Raw genomic sequence first — 18262 nt, 5'->3', positions numbered from 1 at the left:
TCCATATTATAAGCATTTAATGTTTACAAATATCCAAAACAACAACATGATTCATGATTCAACAACAACTGATCAATTGATAAACCCTGAATAATGACTGATGATCATAATGAGTTTATCTGACTTGCTGATCAATTAATAAACCCTGAATAATGATTGATGATCATAATGAGTTTATCTGACTTGCTGATCAATTAATAAACCCTGAATAATGACTGATGATCATAATGAGTTTATCTGACTTGCTGATCAATGGATAAACCCCGACTAATTATTGATGATCATACTGAAATACATCTGATTGATAGACAAATATGTTAACCTATGGAACATTCTCTCCCATTGACACTGTCTCTAGTTGGAGATTGTTGTGTAAAAATAAAATTTTGATGTAAAAAATTAATTATTTAGGATTTTTCATAGGAATTATAGTCATTTTAACCAAAAACCTCCCACAAATCTTGAATTTTAATGTGGGAAACTCTAATATATCCCTATTTTTTTTTAGTCTACCCTCTGAAGTGGGAGAGTTAACAGGTATGGATAGAAAGTTGCTTGATTGTAGATTTACAATGGTTTATCTTATTTAACATCATGACATGTGACAAAAATAACAGCATTTCGCCAAGAAACAAACTGACAGTTTTTAAAGAATTCTCTATAGAGGAAAGTTTTAGACCATACAGGTCTTCACAATTTAATGACATACTGAATACCATAACAAGTATTAAAATGAAATTCTCAAGAACAAAAATGAATAATTCAGATGAAGTATTTCCCTGTCTTAAAAAATACAGTATATATTTCATTCATTTCCTTGCATTCAGTAAAATGTTAAGTATTAATTTTGAGTTCTTGTAATTTAACTGAAATATACTTGTTTTCCAATAACACACCATAAACAAGCACTCCATCTAATGGTACACCATTGAACTTTTCACAATATATCATTAACAAGTCCCAAAAAGTGCCATAAAAATAATCACTTTTCACACTATTAACAGTCCATTATACACCCTGAGCATGTCTTATCTTCTAACATCACATCTTCCCACCTTTCCATTATGCAATAACATGTCACAATTTCCCACAATACATCAAAAACATTCATAATTTCCCACAATGCATCATGGACATGTCACTTCCTGTTTTGACTGTTTATCTGGAGATGATGGCTGTTTATCTGGACATGATTGCCTGAAGAGTTGAACACTGAATTTATAAAGTTCTTGGTCTATTGCCTGTGGCGGGTAGGAATGTCCTGTGTCTATGGTCTGAAAAAAAACCATACAAAATTGAGTTTGGCTTCTTGTAGTTTCAGATATTGTTGCAATCACTATTGCAAAAAATAGGATATAACATTATTAATCATATTGGAATTTTGAACACTTGAAAGAAGTTTCTTGAAGTCTGAAAAAAATGTACAATATTTCTCAATTCAGAGTTACATTCAATGCTCACAATTTTTATGACTTATGTACCTTATCAACTTTACACAACTGTCGTCTGATGTCTAAATCTCTTCTGGCACACAGAGCACGACGGAATGGACCTATATTGCGTAAAAGGTTCTGTCTCTCACGGATTTTACTTGTAATGGAGGAATGGAATACAGCTACATCACTTTTGAACTGGAACTTATTTTCTGGTTTACTGTCTTCTGTTTGCTCTTCTTTTGTTTGATTTTCTAAAAATCAAGATTAAGTTTCAAAATTTGCAGAAAACCTACTTCATTTTAAATCAGTAAGCACTTATCATATCTGAATATGAATAACTGTTTGTTACTGCAGTAAGCACTTACCATAACTGAATATAAATAACTATCTGTTACTTATCCTACCAAATTGAAACCCATGAAAACCTGCCATTCTGCTTACATTTAACTCAATAAAGGAGGCCAAATAGTGCAGTTACTTAATTGATTGTCAACTGTTTTGTGGATTTGGATTGTTGTGAATTACTTCTACAGTTAGTTTAAGCCAAAGATGCCAGTGAATTTAACCCATTCTCAAATCTAATGTCCTGCATACCCGTAAAACTCTCAATATTTTACCAAACATTTAGGTCATTTTCTAATCTAATTAGTTCAAAAGACAGAAATGGCAGAATTTCATTATAAAGGAAGATGTTCGACAGACCTGAAATTGCATCCAATGATATCGAACCCATACCTGATGCTGGATACAAATATCATGAGGCTGGGATAATAGTTGCTATGAAAAGAGTTACGAAAATAATCTTAACACCAACATTTACCATACTACAACTCAATTCTTACTATTTGAAATTCTGCCAAAAATTACTTTATGGGTTTATATCTAAAATTTGGTCTTGATCTTCCAAGAACCATTTCCAAACCAAAGTATTCTTGATTAAAAATGACAAAAGGTTCCAATAAGTTTCACATAGAAGAGGTGCACTTGTTTAATCTACACAATCATCCTGTGATGGGGATTAGAGGGAGTCATGCATATTTTATCACATTGTACCTGAAAATTTCACATGATAATCTAATTTTTAACAAACAATGTTAAAGAAGGGCCCATTGAAATTCTGATTTTCATAAGAAAATGTACATTCTCAAAATGTAAATCCCAATCAATACATCATCAGAAATCCTCTTCATATCATGTTATTCAAATGGTCCTACTGATTACCCTTCAATAAACACCCTCACCTTTTTCCAGTTCTCTCTGACAATCCTCTTGTATTTTGTTAAACATTTCCTCCCCAGCATACTGTTTAGATATACCAATCTGGGAGAAGATATTACAGGCTTTGTAACGATTGAGTGCTGATCCAGTTAACTGAGGCTTGGGTCGGGTATCTTGTTGTAAACTAGCCCAATCTATTTCTAGAGCATCTATACCTAAATAAAGAAATCAGAAACTATCACACCTTGTTTCAAGAACCAAACAGCATAATAATACTAAGGTTTTATATAGTATTTCAGACCATACTACTTTATCAAACAATTTTATTGACAGAACTTTTCCGTATTTACAGGGCTATCCTCTAAAGAAGTATCAGTGAAGAAATAAATGCAATAATCACTGATATAAAGCTGCTACTTTTATTCCTCAATCTTCTTTTTTTATGAACATATGGAAAGTTCTTCTTGCCTTTAAAGAATTCATTTATTTCGTTCATCACGTATTTCATCTCACGTATTACCAGCATGAATAGTTTCTCAAAAGGAGAGAATGCTAACCCCTTCAGTGCACCTAGTCCATAGTACAATTATTTCGATGGAGTCTTGAGTTGCTTACTTAATTTTAGTTTCTTAAAAGGAGAGAATGCTAACCCTTCCAGTGCACCTAGCCTATGCTACAATTATTTTGATGAGTCTTGAGTTGCTTACTTAATTTTAGTTTCTTAAAAGAAGAGAATGCTAACTCCTCCAGTGCACCTAGTCCATGCTACAATTATTTCGATGGAGTCTTGAGTTGCTTACTTAATTTCAGTTTCTTAAAAAGAGAGAATGCTAACTCTCCAGTGCACCTAGTCCATGCTACAATTATTTCGATGGAGTCTTGAGTTGCTTACTTAATTTTGGTTTCTTAAAAGGAGAATGCTAACCCCTCCAGTGCACCTAGTCCATGCTACAATTATTTTGATGGAGTCTTGAGTTGCTTACTTAATTTTAGTTTCTTAAAAGGAGAGAATGCTAACTCCTCCAGTGCACCTAGTCCATGCTACAATTATTTCGATGGAGTCTTGAGTTGCTTACTTAATTTTAGTTTCTTAAAAGGAGAATGCTAACCCCTCCAGTGCACCTAGTCCATGCTACAATTATTTTGATGGAGTCTTGAGTTGCTTACTTAATTTCAGTTTCATCTGAATTTTCTTTTTGTTTATGTTGTTCGTTTGTTTCAGTATTCTATGTGTTGTCATAGTAACCTAACATCCAAGTTTTTGCTTTACCATAGTTGTCGTAGGTTCAATATTTGCCAACTAAGTTGAAAGACCGTTTTTAAAACAACCAACTGACCACAGAGACAAGATATCGACTTAAGTACTTTTACCTTATATAAGCAGTCAAAAAATATCTACGTCATAGATGCTTCAGGATAAATTAAAATAGCTTTTCAGTTGTTTTCTAGATGTATTTGTGGCAAAAAAGACCAAATTCAGTAAAATGATGTGCCACCCATTGCCTGATTCTTACACAGAATAGTACTTATATAATAATAGTAGGAAATAGAAAATGAAGCTTACTTTGTTTCTTTTCCTGATCAGGTTCAAACTCTTCATCACTAGAGATAGAGTCCAAAGACAAATCGTCTTCTGAATCTGTAATCAGGAAAGCATATATTTAACAAGCAGCAGTACCCTTATCTATAATGGATTAACAAAAATACCTTTCCTCACTGAGAGACAAGGAAATTCCTATTTTTGGTGGTTTCAGATTTCCTTATCTCACCCACAGACTGAGACAGAACACATGTGCTTTCCCATAAAAAATTGGCACAATTGAATAAAGAGTTACTGAACGATCATATCCTACTAATATCAAATATGTGTTTAAAAATTCTTTAAAAAATAATATTTTTATCGAGAAGCCTCATTAGAGATTGATTAAATCTTATCCTCAGGTGTCTGAGATTTCCCTACCGGAGCCTCATTAGACTACGATTAAATCTTACCCTCAGGTGTCTGAGATTTCCCTATCGGAGCCTCATTAGAGAACAATTAAATTTTCCCCTCGAGTGTCTGAGATTTCCATATCGGAGCCTCATCAGAGAATGATTAAATCTTATCCTCGGGTGTCGGAGATTTCCCTATTGAAGCCTCATTAGAGAATGATTAAATCTTACCCTCGGGTGACTGAGATTTCCTCATCGGAGCCTCATTAGAGAATGATTAAATCTTACCCTCGGGTGTCTGAGATTTCCCTATCGGAGCCTCATTAGAGAATGATTAAATCTTACCCTCGGGTGTCGGAGATTTCCCTATCTTACACTCATACGGTTGTTTGATTCTTAATGTCTTTAATAAAACAGCAGTAACCTAGCTGATAAAGTCAATTTAAATTTACTGACTTGAATATAGCGGATACACTCTTCTACAAACAGTCACATATCAGTCATTGATTCTTAAACAATCAGTTTCTTTTATATAAAAAGCATGCTTTTTTTCATATGCTCTTGAATCTTCTAAAATTCTTCATATATCATTGTGAACATTTTTGTAATACCTGTCCCTTCACGCCACAAAAGTAAAAAAAAAAACTTAAATCTGAGAATACTTTTTAAGACCTTCCATGGTATCTTCAATCAAAGTCTTTGAAATTGAAGACATCACAAACAGTTGAGAACTTTCTCAGACTTAAGTAATTTTTTAAGTTTTGTGGTGCTGGTGCCAGTACCTGCTGCAGAGTCTGCATTATCTTCCTCTTGTACAACTTCTGATTTAACCTCTGATTTTACCTCCATCTCTTCAGTCTGACTTCTACTGTCAGGATCATTTCTTGATCTGCAAAGAAAAAAATCAAAAATTTATTGAAACTAGAAATAAAACGGAATATCAATATATAAGAATAAAATGTTTACCACATATTAAATAGTTAATGGCAATTTCATTAAAAAAAAAAACAAGACCAATACATGCCTGCACTTGCGTCACCATCATATATTTGTCAGCAGATAAGTGTCTTCAATATGTATATAAACAATAATCAAGTTAAAACAATAAATTTTTGGTTACAAATTTCCATGTGTAGTTTCCTAATGATAGCATATACTACTAAAAAATTGATACATTCAACATGCTCAAAATGTAGGGAAAGAATTATCCAACTTCTCTGTAATAGAAGGTGCATGTCTTCTATATGTATATAACCACTGTGAAAAGTTTGAATAATATCACTTTAAGAATTTTTGAATTACAGATTACACAAAGTAGATACTGTTCACCACATACAGTGACAAAAGAATGGTGAGTTCGACATGATCAAAATGTAGTAAAAAATGAATATACTTTATCCATGATAAGAGGTGCACATCTTCAGTATATATATAACCACTGTGCCAAGACTGAATAATATCGCTAGAATATTTTATGAGTTACAGATTACATTAAGTAGGTACTATTCACAACATAAAGTGACAAAAATGTTAAAAATTAATCAAATTTCTCTATAATGGAGGGTGCACATCTTCAACATGTATATAAATAATATTGCTTGAATACTTTTTGAGTTACAGATCACACAAAGTAGGTATCATTCACAACATAAAGTGACAAAAATGCATTAGTTCAGCATGCTCAAATTGTAGAAAAAAAATTAATTATAATTGTTCATAATAAGAGGTGCACATCTTTAACATGTATATAATCACTGTGCAAAGTTTGAATGATATTAGTTCATTAGTATGCACGAAGTAAGTATCCATTAATGTGACAGATGGATGAACAGAGTGGAGCAACTCCTACTTTCTTTTACAGCTGCTGACCCAGGGAAAAATACACGTAATACTGACTAACACCCACTGCAGGATGTGTGATGTTGAAGTCCTATATCTTAGGCCTAGTACTTGTTTGGTCTTACCTTGCTTGATCCTTATCTCTCTCCCTTTCCCTGTCACCATCACCTCGGCCACGGTCTCTTTCCCTTTCTCCTTCACTTCTCCCTCTATCCTTCTCCCTTCCCCTGTCTCTATCTCCATCAGAACGACTTTTTCTATCGCCACTTCTTGGTCTACTTCTTGACCTTGACCTTCTATCCCTGTATCTACTGCTCTCTGACCTACGACCCCTGCTGTCATGGAAACTTTGTTTGCTGTCATAGCTACAGCGACTCCTGCTTCGTCTCCTTCTGCTGGATTCTCTATGACCATCACCCTGAAATAAAGTATATCATAGTGTGAACTTATAATCTTACACATAGTATGTTATGATACTCCATGCAATTGTGTGTGTTGTCACGCTAGGTATACCCCACACATATAATTCTAACAAAACAGGAAGTTGATATCAGACAGCAACTAAAATTGCATACAATGCATGGCTCATCTATATAAAGTCACATACCATATTTGAAACAAATCTAATTTGGAGTAAGGATTATTGAAACAAAATTTAAATGAACAGAATGACAGACAGACAAGGTGATATCAATATGGGCCAGAAATAAAGTATGGAGGGGAGGCACTTTTTATTTGACATCACCATGTATACATTTTTAATAGATGATTTTCTTTCATTCTTTAGACTAACTTTCTGAAATAACAACCACCATTCAAGTTTTAATAAAGGTGCCTCCCACCACCCACTTCAAAAATTAATTCTGGAATAACCCTATACAACCTACTTGCACTATTTACATATTGCAAGAGTTCATTTGAGTTAATTTTTGTACCTGCTGTGGTTCTGCTTGATTGAGAATGTCATCTGTAGAATCATCTGTAAAGTCACTAAACCTTCCACCTTCCTCCTCCCCGCTTCCTCGTAACTTACGAACTGAAATAAACAAGAAAAATATTTCAAATTCATACATGACCAGCATTCCACATATTTTCATTTCAGTCAACATTTTACTATTTTACTAATTGAATGCGAGAAAGAAATAAATCAGCTAACAATCCTCTCTTAATTAACCCTCACTCCATTTCAATATTCCTCTCCTACATAAAATGAGCCATCAGCTATCAACCAATAAAGTCCTTCTTTCCTATGTATCAAAGTGCTGCTAGCACTGGAGGATATTGAAAAATAAAAGGTTCTCAAATATTACAGTATGTAATAAGTAATCATAATTTTGTGTAACTAAAACAATTTGTGCTCCATCTATTCTCAAATGTTTAACTTAAGGTGAAATCTTATCACTGATTTCAGAGTCATTAACTGTAGATCTGTATTTTAATAAACAAAACTTCAAAATTCTTTAAAAAAAATAATTTCACTACAAAGCAATTTAAGTTACAGTAATGTCTATTTAACTCAACCAGTAAAAAATGAATTCACAAATAGATTTTTATGTAGACTTTTGTACGGTACATTTGTATACTTTTGTATGGTACATATGTACATTTTTGAATGGTATATATGTAGACTTTTTCGATTAGACACTTATTTATTGATCACAAAATCTATTCATTATGAATCTGAACATATTCCCCCTACCCAAGCAAAAAATGGCATGAAATAAGTTTGTTCACAGTTCCTTTGTCCAGTTTAGCAGTGAGTTGCCATGATTAAAAAAGATAATATATTGGAAAAATGCCCCACATATCCCACTAAGATTTGCTTTCTAAAATTCTTCTAAAATAAACATATACCTCTATCCCTATCAGTCCTCCTTCTCTTATACTCTTCCTCACCAGAGGGTGACCTTGACCTCTTTTTCTTTTGAATTCTTTCCTCTGGTTGAGGTTGAACTGATGAAGCAGGCTGTAATAAACAAAATACAAATACTTATCTTTAAAAAGGTACAGTATTTACTGAAACAAGATTGAAACATGTAATTCATTATACAAACATGTATTTATATAATATCAATATTAGAAACCGATTCTGAAACTGCAAATCATTGTTTACAGCAATTTTATCATTTACAGGAGTAGACCTTTCATGAATTTAGCAAAATTGGTTTAATTTTCCTCCAAAAAAGGAACTTCCATTCATTTGTATATGTAGGAGGTAGTGAATCCATGAATTCCAGAATTAACAAACTGATGTTTCTTCCTTAAACCACAAAAATTAGCACTCATGAATAGAAGACTTTAACAGTGTATGTTTTTCTTACACTTGTATCTTTTCTCCTTTCTGATCGTCTGTCAGATCCATGAGATTTAACACTTATACTGTCTCTCTCAGGACTTCTTGGCCTTGATCTTTCATCTCTGACCTCAGATCTGTCCATACTCCTTGACCTCCTAGCAACTTGACCTATACTTCCTGGAGAGGTTCCACGTGACCTTCCTCTGGCACGTTTAGAGGAGGGTGCTGGAGACAGAGATTTACTCCTGTCATCACTTGGAAGTCTTTTCCTACAAATATTCAAAATATGTTCTAGTAAGTACTAAAAGAAATGAGAAAAATTCTGTCTTTTATGACCTACAGAATAATATAATACTCCACAGGTACAGCTTGATACAACTGCATGTGGGGAAAGCATGCAATGAATGATACCAGTGTTTAACATGTAAAGAGGTTACTTGTAATACAAGTACAGGGTGTTAAAGATTTTAAACTGATATTGATCTGTAGTAAGGAATTTGGTTGGTAAAACTTTTCATTAAAATTCAAATTAATTGTTTCGGCAAATTTAACTACTTACCCAACCTTGGATGGTAAAGGTATTTCTACCATAAATAAGACTTTCAGAAAGATTTAAGGTTGTTTAGAAAGTTGAAAAATATTGCTGACTTATTACCTTATTCTTTCTTTGCATGATTCTTAGCTGTACCTGTACCTAAACTTTCCCACTAATATTTTTTTATTAAAATTACCTTGACTCTTCTCTTTCCTTTTGATTTTTATCTCCCTTTGGTCCTTCTTTCTGCTCAGCAGATACTGGTTCCTCTTCTTGATCAACTGGTTCTGTTTTAACAAGCTGTTCTTGCACTGGACTCTTTGGCTCCTCTTTGACAACTTGTTCTTTTTCTGGTTCCTTTCCAGTGTCAGTTCCAGATTTTTGTTTTGCTAGTTTCTCCTCTAATTTCTTTTGTTTTGCTTTTAATTTCTCCTCCTTTCTGGCCTTCTTCTCTGCTTTAGTTCTTTTCTTCTTCTCTTTCTCACCTGTCTTTTTATCACCTTTTTCCTTTTCCTTTTTGACATCCTTATCCTCAGGTTCTTTAACTTTTTCTACTTTGTCCTTTTCTTTGACCTCAGGGGCACGTTCAACCTCTTTCTTTAACTTGTCTTTTTCCACAGATTCTTTCCTATCATACTTTTCAGAATCTCTTGGCTCAGAAACCTTCCGGTCCTTAGCAGGACCCTCTCTGTCTCTATCTCTTCCTGGCCCATCTTTATCCCTGTCCCTGCCCCGATCAGAGGAGAATTCACGATTTCTGAATGAATCATCTCGTCTGTTGTCCCGTCTTTCAGTACCTTCCTCCCGGGGATCCCCACGACCAACATCACTGTAGCGATCTCTAGTGTCACGTGACCTATCCCTATCATCATTTCTCCTGTCTGGTCTCTCATACCTAGAAAAGTATTACATCATATTTAAAAATAGCACCAGATACATTTAATACAGATTTCATCCACTCCTTGAAATGCCTGCAACTAAAATAAAATCAGCCACATAAATAAGTATTACAACCTGTCTTAACCAAACTAGAATTCAATAAATTTCAATTTTTTATAGAAATATTCAGTTGGAGACTATAAATCTTGTTAAAAAAAAAAACAAGTGAAGGAATATAAGAGATTTTACAGGGGTTTCATGATTTTTTGCAATGCAGGCACCGTTGGTTTTGTAGGAGGTACTTTTCTTCATTTTCTTTTATAAGCATATATGAAATTTAAAAATTCTGGAGGTACCTGTCAGTAGCTTAGAAGGGTAAAAGTACCTGATACCACCTCTTAATGACAGGTCTGATTTTACTCAGTATTTAGTTCAGACAGGTTTTTCAATCATTCTTATTAGTTAAAATAAATGTTAGTGCATAATTCAAGCCAACTTTGATAAAATTGAAGAACAATGCAAATCTGTAGTAAATGAACATGTCAATATGATAATATACTGAAAATAATAAAAACAAATTTGACACAAAACAGAGACAACATATCTTTCCATTTGTCCTTTACTGTTCATGCTTTTTGTATAAAACTGCTTACTCCTGTTTGATACTGGAATCTATAGAGGGGGTTGCTAAATGTGACATAAAGTTGCAGACGTCATACTAACTTTGAAAAAAATCCATAAACTGGGAGCCAAGATTTTTGTGACAAAACATTTCTCTATCATTCCATATTGTGATGAATAGTTAAAAGTAGCACTCCAACTAAGAATCATGCAAAATATGATTCATGGGTAAAAAGCCTACATATTTTTATTTTTGATATTTTGTTTGAATTGCCATAATAAACAAAATTAAAATTCAGGTTTTCATATAACATGTGTTCTTAGGAGAATTATACAGAATGCACTGCAGAGTTTAAAATTAAGGCAGATAACTCTTTAAATGACACTTAAATACAATAGAATCTATTGGTATTTCAATGTTTCAATGTTGATTATCTTCTAAGAGCAGGCAGATTTGAATGAACAATTACACATTTCATAAAACAATTTAATTACAAAAATAAAATTATGTAGCCTTATTTGGGGTATATCATATTTTTCAGATTTTGCATGATACTTACGAAGACAGCTACTTTAGTCCAACAAAACAAAAAATTGGAGAGCAACCAAATATTGCCTAATCTATACAAAGCCACACACCAAATTTGAAATCCATCCATCCATCTAAAGCTGAGATAATTACAAAGAAATACGGACCAATAGAATGATGGACAGATGGAAATATGGACAAGTTGATTCCAATATATCATTAACTCATTGAGTTGGGATAACAAGAAATATTTGAGTGGTGGCGCACTAGTGATACCTTCGCTTTCAATCACGATATGAGGAATATAAACAAAGACCTCATTAAACAGGAAGTTGCTGTCATTATTTTCTGAGACTAGACCCCATATGGCATAACTATAGGAGGAACGAGTTAAAAATTGAAGCTGCTGTGATGAGTAATTGCTGATAGTTGTAACCGATGCACAGTCACACAGACAAGGGTAAAACAGTATACCTTCTTCTCCTTCAGAGCGGGGGTATAAAAAAACACCCTTGTCATGAGATTTTTTTCTCTTACTGGGTCAACAAAAATTTAGAGAAGGGGATAATGTGTCAATGATGACTAAAAACAAAACATTTCTCTCTCAGTAGAATAGAGCTGACTTATCAGGAAACTAAACAAGGCCATTCAAAGTTAATTGTCTTAGTTCTAGGCCATTTTTTAAGAAAACCAATAAAAGAAGGAGAGGTGAGAAGTGTGTTTTTTTTTTAAGTGTTCATATTAGAAAATAAGATGACGCAGGAATTTTTTTATTTATATATTTTTTTCAATATAGCAATAAATATACATGTAGGTAATTAGACATTTAAAAACAGACAAAGAGCACCTGAGAACCAGGAAATTACCTTAGTTGGCCAAAGTTCACTTATAATCTTCACCATAAATCATGCACTTATTCATTTTTAAGAAAATCAGTTGTGTAAATTTGTAAAAATCAGGCAAAATGGAAAAAATTAGGAACATGCATGTCAAACCCACCGATCTAACAATATAATTTCATTCAAGGATGCTTTCTCTATTTGCTAAGACCATTATTTGCTTTCTATATGACTAGATTTGCTCAGAAATTATTTGATAGTAGGTTAGAAAAATAATGTTTTCGACAGAGTTATCTGCCCTTGAAATGTTCATTATCAGTGCATTACACAATTTACCAAAATGATATGGAAAATCTTGTCTGTTTCCTTGTTTTCGATGGTGCAAATAGTCAATTAAACATTCAAAATGGTGTTTTTTTCATAAGTATGTTTCACCCATTGCCTGATTCTTGCAGAAACGGACCCTTAGGTTTGACAAGATCAGAGACTATATGTTATTGACTCTGAGTTTTTGCAAGACTTCAGTTCAAATTCCTGTACATACAAAAAATCTAAAAACACAACATGTTTTCTCATGCCTAAAAACCATTACATGTACAACATATAACATGAACGTGCCCTATACATCCTCAACAAATACAGTCCCACACATCATTGACAATAAACCTAACATCTACCAATCTCTTGAAAGCATATTACAACTTAAAACATGAAGTTTAAACATCAATTGCATGGCATTAATAAAATTTTCAAACAATTTTTTGAAAATCTAGAACAAAATAGGACTCCAACATTAATCAATGAGAGTAAAAAATTCCAAAATGTCAGTTTAAATTATTTCAATTAGAACCAGTCATAATTTTGGCAATAATCATGATAATAATTTCTGAATTAAAATGACTTAAAATATATAATCATTTTTAACCCAAAATCACAGATAAAAAAAATCAATGTACATAACTTTAAATTGAACCAAACCTTTGTAAAGAATGCAAAATGTCATTTAACCTTATTTACACACTTTTTGCAGCAAATCAATCGATTGGAAGATGTGTACCAGTGTAGCATAATATCTACTAGAGGAAATCAGGGATAAACAATAGATCAGATTTGGATGAAATCTTTCTTACCACCAGTTATAGCTGTTGATTATAATGGTTATAAAAATAAAATAAGGTTTCCCATCACACAAGTGTGATCCTTAAAACCTGTCCTACAAGACTATGCAAGGTTTAAGACAACAATTTTTTACAAAATGATTTTATTTCATTTAATTTTACCTTGTTTTAGTCCTTAAAAAAGGGCTTTTGATCAATCAATCAATCAAAAGATCAATACAAAAAAATAATCATCAATAGGCATGTTTTTCACTAGTGTAAGCCATTGGTGAAGGTAACACTAAATTATTTTATTATTTTCATACTGAATTCTCCTCTGATTGAAAGATAATGATGTCACAATCTAAAACTGAATAATTCACATTGTCAAAAAGAAATTGGGATATAATTCTAAATGTTCAGTCATTGAGAGACCATTATGGGGGTCAAACAGAAACAAACTAAAGATATTTGGAGACAAATGTCATGAAGAAATAAGGGTATACACAAAGGACTGTTTTGTAACTTGATACTTAAAAAAAACACCACAGCACAAATTCTGTGTAAAAACAAAAAGCTAAACTGCAAATATTACATCCCCATCAAATGATACACAAACAAAAATTACCTGACATTATCCTCCGGGCCTCTCTGACCCCGTCTGTCATCCCTTGGAAAATCTCTATGAGGTTCATGCCTGTCTCCCCATTCTCGCCTTTCTGGAACAAAAAATTCATCCCTTTCCCAATTTTCCCTTCGACTTGGTCTTTCTTGAGGTGGACCTGCATCATACCTCCCTCCTTTAACAGAACAAGAAAGAAAAATTATACAAACATTCAGACAGCATATACCTTTAAAATATCATAATGATGTCCTTGGGACCTGACCTTGGTTAAATATAGGCTTCAACTGAAAAAAAAAACAACATTAAGCGTGACATAAAATCTCAATATAACCAAGCATTTTAAAAAACTAATGTATGTGAAGAACTAACAGACTGACAGACCAAGTGCAAATGCTCACCAATAGCCCCCTTCTGTGATACCAGTGAAGGACTAAAACCCTGGAGATTAAAAAGAGAAAAAAAAACTTGGACCAATATGCTTAAGAAATTTGCTTATTGGAAATTTAAAACATCACAGATTTGTGCCTTTTTCCTATGCTTTCTACAATTTTCATAAAAATAGTTTATACAAAATCTGAAAATAATAATATCAATCCATAGAATATATTCTCAGTTAAGAGTACCACAATGGACATCCTTTCAACAGTAATGTAAAAATAGGGCAGTCATGTTTAAGAGGTAGGAAGTTTTATTAGTCTACATGTACAAGACAGAAAACTCATTCATTTCCACAACCTAAATATCTAACTAAAAAAAAACTTTACATATATAAGACATATACTGAAGGTGAATTACCTCCCTTTGAAAATTGCAATGAAAACAGTAGCTTTCATTGTTTTTCTATGACAGACAGCCAATGACATACAGGTGCACATGACCGTGTCTGTAATGTGTAACACTAAGTAAAAGTAGTCTGGTAAAGGTCAGAGGGTTAATTAAAAAAATAATCCAACTTCCTGTACGCAGGTCCACATTTTGTGCAACAATGTACATTAATATATATTCAAATTATACAAAAACTTCAGAATTATTTACTACAAAAAGGACTTTTTGATTACTGTCAATCACATGTGGTAAATCAGCACCTATTTTATGCAAATTACAAAAGCTTTTGGTTGTAAATCAGAAGAAATACATTCTTACATGTATCATCTATTGAAGATCTGGGATTTCTCTATTTGTGTGAAAAATCCTTGTTCTTTTCACTTGTTTCGTTGTGCCCCACTCATCAAAAGATGGAATTTCACACACTCATGGAAGAAATACCAGATCTTCAACAGAGATCTGTATAAAGCCTATTACATAGACTCATTTAAGAATTCCAGTTTTTTTTCAATATTCATACTTCAGATAATTTACTACAACTGTGTAAACTGTGTAAAAAATGCTGGTGAAAAGATTAAGGTATCCATGCAAAAACCAGGAAGTGGGTGGGACATGACAAATTTTGTTTTCTAAAAATGTTCATTCATCCCATATCACAAATGTATCCTTTCTCAAAGTTGAATGTTGGTTTTTGATTTACTTCAATGATTAAAGAGTCATAAGTTACACTGAAGCATTGAAATTCAATAAAAAAAGGAAATAACTCTATCATTTGAGCAAAATTTGGTAACTTTAATAGGGAGCATTAAATGCATTTTCAGAGCCATCCATTGTCAATTTAAAACAAATTTTGTTCTTTTTGACATACATATGGTATATACATTACATTGGAAAAAAATCAGTGGGAAAAATTTACCATGCCACCCAAATTATAGGATCTGGTATCTGCTATAGGAATGCGGTAAAATGGGTCTGTCACTTGAAAAAGGTCATTTCTGTCCATTTTTTGCTAACAAAACAGGAACCAAAGCAGATTTGCCCCATAGCCTGTATCCCATGCAGGCCACTGAAGCCAAGTAAGGTTTGTTACAGTCACAAGCAGGGGTCAGGAGCATCCTTAAGGATTACTTGTCTGAAAAAAATGAGGATTTTTTTTACAATTTTTGGCCTCTGTTTGTCCTGAAACCGGAATTAGTCCATGCTAGGGGTCGACGTAGAAGTGGTATCGACAGATTCCATACTTATTTAGATTCCAGGCAAACTAGAGCACTATGGATTAATTCTGCTCTGGCGAGTGGCTGAGAAATGAACCCTACTCCCTAAAAAATCTCATTTTTTGAACAGCAGAAACTCATGACCTCTTATTTCAGCTCTCAAGTCATTACTCTTTAACAAACTCTATATCAGATAGCCTCATTTTAAAGCACAGTTATGCTGCTTGCAGATGGACACAAATTGTGGTTTCATGAACTAAGATAAACACTGCCAGAACCAATAAAGGGGGACCAGGGCCTATCTCAAATAGGTTTGGCACAGCATGACAAAGGTTAAGAGGACAGACAGAGAGGAATTTCTCATTTCCAGTATTCTATAAAAACTATGCTGAAGTATCATTATGCACTTTTTAAAAAAGCAATTTAAATAACTGTCTCCTTTTGATATATCTGATATATATATTTTTGAACTTGTTTTCCTGTTAAATCGGTGCTGTACTCTCCAATGTATCAAAGCAAAAAATAAAAGCAAGCCCCATCAAAAAAAAGATCCCAGCATACAATCATTTAAATCATGTTGGTAACGGCACATTTTTATCTTATTCCCCCGTATCACAGGCAAAGTGCCACACAAGAGAATCATGTGGTTTGCATCATATAATTATCATATGAATTGATATGATAATCATGTTTTAGTTTACATATGATAAGCATATGTTTTTCACAAACATATGATTACTATAGTTTTTCAAGCCATATGAGAATCATATGATAATCATATGACTATCACATGTAAATTATCATATGATTGTCACATGAATACCATATGATTATCATATGTGGCACATTTGGCTGCAGAAGATCTAATGGCATCTTTTAGGAGGTTATGCAAGAGAATAACATGAAACTATTATAGTTTGAATAAATGCTGCCATTTTGAGAGTGTCACTCACAAAAATAAACTGCAATGGAACATAATCAAGTGCCTCAAATGAAACAAAAAAATTACAGTATATTGTGAAGCCTTTTCTATCTGTGGGTATCATTTCTAAGGTTTCAAAAGTGTGCTAGATTGTAGGTTTTTAATTTCATGTGTTTTCACAGGTTACAGAAATTCATTCTTTTACTGGAAATTTATCTAATGGTTTGACTGAACCATGAAATTAAAAGAAAAAACTGGTACCCAACAAAAAAATAGTTCTTCACAATATATATTTCTTTCAGAATTCCACAGGATCTGGAATAATTGATGTTTCACTCTAACACAACCTCAAATGGGATGTTGCTAAATCTTCACTAAAGGACATGAATAAAAATGAAGAGCAACATTTCAGATTCAGTTTAAATTAAATTGTCCCAATATACTGTAAAAGTATTAATTTTCAGGGTGTACTAATTTTCGCTATTTTCATGGAGGACAGAAAACAATGAAAAAATAGTACCTGTGAAATCGATTTTTAACACTACATTGTATATAACGTTTATCATTTTTTTGATACAGAGAAAATTGATACCATTGAATATGTTCACTTGACAATATCTGCAAAAGATAGCAACCACAAAATTTAATATGTTTACAGTATTATAAGCAGAGTTCCTCAGAGTGAAATTTACCTCTTCCTCTTGCACCACCTCTAAAGCCTGGAAAGTACATAAAAACCTTAAGAGGTAATATTCAAACACATGCAACAGGTAACGTAAAACAGGTAACGTTAATATATTAAAAAAGTCTTTATATCTTTCTTGATTTTTTCAGTAACGAAAAGGGTCTGATGGTTGACAGTTGAGTAAAATACAGTGAATCCTCCCGTAACCAAACTCCTAAAGTTGTTCAGTTAAGACAGGCATCTTGTTTACCCAGGTTCAAAATGTATTTATATTGATGTAAAGAGACTTTAAAATATGTCGGGTTTAGACAGGTTTTGGGATTATTCAGGGTTTGGTTTAGACAGGTTTCACTGCAGCTTAGCAACAGCCAGTTACTTCTAACTTCATTGAATCAAAACTGAATCAATATTTTGCAAAAACAAAGCAAATATCTTTCATTCATTTGTATGACAAGAGTTACTGAACATGATTTTTGTTACTGTTTATAAAATGGACAAAAAAATTATTACAACACATATCCATACAAAGGCAAAAATGAATCATGCTGACTCAATGTTAAAATAATTTTAAATGAACTTTTAAAAAATTAGAATTAAATAAAAACATGACTAAGTTTTGCCTGTATAGGCAGTTCATACACCAAAGTTAAAGTTGTTCTATTTAAAAAATATGAGTCACATGATATATGAGTGTCCCAGTGACATGAAATATGACTGACATGATGACTACATGTATACCCATAAAATACTTGAAACAGATCCTTTCAGAA

General features: G+C 32.9%; 1 protein-coding gene across 4 annotated transcripts in view; it reads right to left on the bottom strand.

Moving 5' to 3' along the window:
* The window catches only part of LOC148626641 (uncharacterized), a 31207-nt gene continuing 12945 nt past the window's right edge, over positions 1–18262 (bottom strand). For 2 of the 4 annotated variants that reach the window (XM_088570797.1, XM_088570799.1), the window contains exons 11-22: positions 17500–17526; positions 13850–14021; positions 9453–10151; positions 8747–8990; positions 8280–8391; positions 7361–7461; positions 6551–6843; positions 5369–5475; positions 4219–4293; positions 2678–2869; positions 1482–1687; positions 1–1274 (exon numbers count right to left, since the gene is read on the bottom strand). In XM_088570797.1, the coding sequence (XP_088426923.1) occupies positions 1128–1274; positions 1482–1687; positions 2678–2869; positions 4219–4293; positions 5369–5475; positions 6551–6843; positions 7361–7461; positions 8280–8391; positions 8747–8990; positions 9453–10151; positions 13850–14021; positions 17500–17526 (2375 nt within the window). In that variant the 3' untranslated portion in view covers positions 1–1127. The remainder of the gene's footprint in view (positions 1275–1481; positions 1688–2677; positions 2870–4218; positions 4294–5368; positions 5476–6550; positions 6844–7360; positions 7462–8279; positions 8392–8746; positions 8991–9452; positions 10152–13849; positions 14022–17499; positions 17527–18262) is intronic. The other 2 variants (XM_088570801.1, XM_088570798.1) reach the window with 1 other exon arrangement.

This window comes from Perna viridis, chromosome 2 (assembly GCF_037379345.1).
Source record: "Perna viridis isolate PV_CMFRI_1.1 ecotype Kerala chromosome 2, ASM3737934v1, whole genome shotgun sequence".
NCBI lineage: Eukaryota > Metazoa > Mollusca > Bivalvia > Mytilida > Mytilidae > Perna > Perna viridis.
Note: the sequence above shows the minus strand (reverse complement) of the source record. Positions and strands in the feature narration are given on the sequence as shown.